This window comes from Egretta garzetta, unplaced genomic scaffold (assembly GCF_000687185.1).
Source record: "Egretta garzetta isolate BGI_Z169 unplaced genomic scaffold, ASM68718v1 scaffold243, whole genome shotgun sequence".
Lineage (NCBI taxonomy): Eukaryota > Metazoa > Chordata > Aves > Pelecaniformes > Ardeidae > Egretta > Egretta garzetta.
In genome coordinates, this window is record NW_009259041.1 from 565,725 (window position 1) to 570,224 (window position 4,500).

At 52.2% G+C, this 4,500-nt stretch overlaps 1 protein-coding gene across 1 annotated transcript in view; it reads left to right on the forward strand.

Moving 5' to 3' along the window:
- Positions 1-4,500, forward strand: part of CSMD2 (CUB and Sushi multiple domains 2) — a 328,671-nt gene that overhangs the window by 260,077 nt on the left and 64,094 nt on the right. The window contains 2 exon segments of the mRNA XM_009634976.2: positions 3,143-3,261; positions 3,356-3,425. Coding sequence (XP_009633271.2) covers positions 3,143-3,261; positions 3,356-3,425 — 189 coding nt within the window.

The window sequence follows — 4,500 nt, forward strand, 5'->3', positions numbered from 1 at the left end:
CCTGTTCAGCTTATCTGCTGGCACGGTGTCTCTCTCTGCTTTGTGTTCAGAGGTGCAGTGTCCGGATGCTGGACAGCAGAACTTCCCTCGTGGTTGATACGAATGCACGGCCTTTTTCAGTCTCCAACTCAGGGAGGCACCTTGGCAGGAGCTAAATGGGAAGCTCTGAGATGATGATCCAAAGGAGGCACTGCCCAAGGCGTGGGCACCCCTTCCTTTCCCCCCCTGCTGTTGTGTTGGACGCTTTAGTGGGTTTATCTGTTACGGGTTACGCTGACCCCCTGGCAGAATGGCAGCCCTTCGCTTCCAGCGGGTCCCATGCAAGGTTGCGTTCAGTTCTTGGGTAGACAGACCTGAGAACATCGTTATATGTGATGGTATGCAGAGACAATATTTAAAAAAAGAAATCCTCAGTGATGAGAGAAACAAACCTGACTAAAACTGGAAGACATGGCAGGGAAGAGAGTCTTCTGGGAAAGGGCTGTTGGGATTGGATAAGGATGCCAAAAATTCGTTCTCCCCGTGTCTGTGATTTGATTCCAGCTCTCGGAGCAGATGTCTGTTCAGGAAAGGTGCACTACAGCCAAGCTGCAGTGGGTCACAGGGATGGTGGCTGTTATCTCGCCCACGGTAGCGTACCAAGGGCTCGTGTTATTCACGGGCAGTCGTACAGGCAGGCGGGTGCAGAACAGCAGCTCTCGGCTCTATCCAGGGCAGCTAAATTGAACGCTTAGCAGGCAGTGGGGAAGGCAAGCAGGCTTGTGCATTTGCAGCGTGCTGAAGGTACGGGTGCGACGGGGCCAGGAGCCAGCCCGGGCTTTGCGCAGCTCTCCGGGGACTGGTTGATGCCTGGCGATGGTCTGGCTCTGTTCCTGCCGTGGCAGCCGTGATGGTGAGCTGATGAGAGATGTGCCGGGACCGCTGTCTCTGTTCATGCAATTTTCCTTGGGGCAACGCAAACCTAGTTGTTTTTCTTGCTGGACACGGTGTCCGACAGTTGGGTCTGATGGCAGATCTTGTGTTTGTCTCTGAAGCCAGCCAATGTGCTGTTTATTTTTTCCAAAGCAACAAATAAATTTGAAGGTGCCTTTCATTTTGTCGAACGTACAGCGAAATGGCACAGCCGTTTGACTGCAGAGACTGGGTGCTTTCAGAGGGCCAGCTAGTACGAAGCTTTCCAGGTTTTCCTGGGTTTGCAGATTGCAACCTTGCATATTAATGGACCCAGCAAGATTGCAGCAACCAACAAGACTGGGGAGAGAAGGTGTGCCCCAGGCAGCTCTCCGGGAGCTGGAGAAATGGATGTTGGTTTAGGAATTCTCTCGCTGCGACCTTGTTTCGTCTCCATTTCTCTTTCAATCGATAAGTTCTTTGAGGATCCTATTACCCCATTGCAACAATCACGCTCAGGTTTTTCACGAGGCTGGGGATTATCAGGCTAGTTTGGTTTCTTTGCTAAGAAGATTGGTACGTGTTGATTTTCAGGGCAGCTGGAAATGAAATATTTTTTGCTTTGCTCGCACAATTGGAATTTCGCAGCTCTGCGCCCCAGGTTTTGTCTTTGTTGGGCTGGAGTTGCTGCAGGGAAGTTTGGAGAGACGAGCTAAACCACCAGAGTTTGTTCCCCCCCCCCGCTTCCCCCTCGCTGGATCCCTCAAGCACAAAGCTCTTCCCTCTGCGCGCTCCGAAGCCGAAGCAGAGCAAGAGCAGTTTAGGGCCGAGTGAGACGCGGCGCCCGCTGATCTGAATGGGAAGTTATTTAAAGCTATTTTCTCTCTTGTCTCTCGGAAGGTCAAGCATCACAGCCACGTGCCGGGGGGGGACTACACGTTTCCTTGCCGGGGAGCGTGACTCGGGTTTCGGGAGGAGGGTCACCGTCTCCTTTCTGGGTTTTGTGGGTTTTTTCATCTGTTTTTGGCTCAGCCTGCCAGCAGTAGGGTTGAAGCAGAGCCCTAGCCCTTGCGGCGATGCACAAGGTTATCTTCCCAGGGCCGCAGGCTCCCACCTTCCTTTTATCTCCATCCAGTGGCGTGGGAGGAAGGGGGGCGGCCTGCGTGTAACAGGGAGCCCCTCGCCCCCCACACGGCGTCGGGGATTGTTAATCATGTTGGCAGTGGGATATTCCCAGTTGTAAATGTAGCTCAGGTGGGAATGGGATTGAGTGAAATCCTTGCAGGCTGTTCTGCAGGCACCGTCGAGGACTGGCCGCGCGTAGTGCTGCTTATATCTGGTGGTAAATTCAATCTGTAACTGGAAGCAGGGAAGAATAGGGTTGGAGAATGAAACCATGCTGCTTCTGCTCAGAAAGGGACAAATTACATACAAGGCTTACCGTGCACCCCTGCCAGCGAGGGACAGCAGATAGCTCCTTCGTGCATCCTCTCCGGTCTTCTGCCAGGCGCTGCCTGGCTGCTAAAGGAGCATCCGCGCGACAGGGGTATGGACCTCGGGGCGGGAGGGTTTCACAGAATCACACAGAATCCCAGCATGGCAGGGGTTGGCAGGGCCCTCTGGAGATCCCCCAGTGCCACCCCCCTGCCCAAGCAGGCTCACCCAGAGCAGGGGGCACAGGACAGCGTCCAGGCGGGGGTTGAAGATCTCCAGAGAAGGAGACTCCACAGCCCCCCTGGGCAGCCTGGGCCAGGGCTTGGGCACCTTCAAAGTCAAGAAGTTCTTCCTCATCTTCAACTGAAACCTCTTATGTTTCAGTTTGTGCCCATTGCCCCTTGTCCTGGCGCTGGGCACCACTGGGAAGAGTCTGGCTCTGTCCTCGTGACCCCCACCCTTTTAGTTTGCGCACCACTGCGAATGAGCTGGCTGTGCTTTGCAGTGGACGTGCTGTCGCAGCTGCAGCTCTTCCATCAAGTCATCAGGGTTCAGCCAAAAACGTTTTTAGCCATGAATCACAAAATCATTTCTGATGCCTTTGTACATTAAAAGAGCGTGTTCCAGGTAAAGCGGAGGCGCTAGACGTGATCTGGACCCTGGACATGCCCTGTAACAGAGGGGAGGTTGTAATGGTGGAGGCTGTTGGCAAACAGGGGGCCGGGGTAAATGAAGGTGTGTGTTTCCATTCCTTCTGCCTTCAGGACAGACCCCCTCCCCACTCCCCAGAGCACTCATCTCGCTCTTCCCTTCCCAGCCGTCGGTCTGTCCAGCTGCCCAGAGCCCCCCGTTCCTGGGAACGGCCTGAAGATCGGCGAGCGCTATTTAGTGAACGATGTCGTCTCGTTCCAGTGTGAACCAGGCTACGCGCTGCAGGTACTGAGCATTTTCCAACAAAAAGGATGAGGACCAACCCCTGGGATGCAGGGAGACCCTCCAAAGCCCTGTCTCTTGTTTTCCTCTCCTCCAGGGCCACTCTCACATCTCCTGCATGCCGGGCACTGTCCGCCGCTGGAATTACCCACCGCCGCTTTGCATCGGTAGGACTCTTGCTCTTTTCTACTTTGCAGATGTTTATTGTGCTTTTCCACAATAAAAGGTAAAGGTCTGAGGTAGAGAAAGGCAAGTTTGTTCCGGAAGTCAGATAGAGCGTGGAAAAATCTTCATTTGTTGCAAAAATTCAACGAATTTCAACAAAAAAGTTCCCGTTGGCCGCCCAGGATGCTTTGTTTTGAATGCTTAAAATGCGGCTGTTGTATAAAATGTAAAATACCAAAAAAAAGGTTCTCTCAACAAAAAAACCCTTCAAAAGGGAAACCCTAAAATTTCTTTATACTGAAAGCAGATTGGGTTTATGGGTTGAGAATTTTATTTCCATCTTAAGCAAAGTTCTTAAGGCTGTGGTTTATTTTTATGAAATGCATAATGGTATCGCTAAACCCACATCTTTTTACTGGAGCCTGTTTGCATCCCAGGATCTCCGAACAGCCCCACCTGGGGCCTTGCTGTCCCTGCTTTGGTGCCCAGCAGGTCCTGTGTGACCAGCAAGAGCTGGCTTGCTTGCCCATGGCAGCCTCCGGGGAGCAGGGCTGAGCTGCCGAGGGGCTCAGGCCTTCGGGCAGGAGGACAGGGCAGTTATTTCCACCATGGAAGAAATAAGCCCTAGGAGAAGAGGCACAGAGGTGAAGGGAACTTGCTGGAGTTTTTGGATTATTTTCAATATTTTGCTTTTAGCGAGTCTGGGTGTTTAATATTCATATTGCACATTTTGCAGCTTTGAGAGAGGCATTTATGCATTTAATAGCTTTAGTTAACAGTTATTTCAGGCTCCTGCTGTTCTAGCTTACATCATTTTGCTTTAAAGTAATTATAAGAGCTAACAGTTCTTTTATCTGATGATCTGCAGGCCAGGAATAAATAGCGAGGCCTTTGCAGCAGCATGACTGAGCTAAAGGGCTCATGCCCATGGGAGCTGCTCTGGGAGGAGTCAGAAGCCCTTCAGCTCAGCAGCAGAGTTGGGGGATCCCCACGGGGGGGACGATCCCAACACTGTCACCTAGCTGATGACAAGCTGAGCTACTACAAGTTTCAAGTTTTCTGCTTTTAATCGGCATC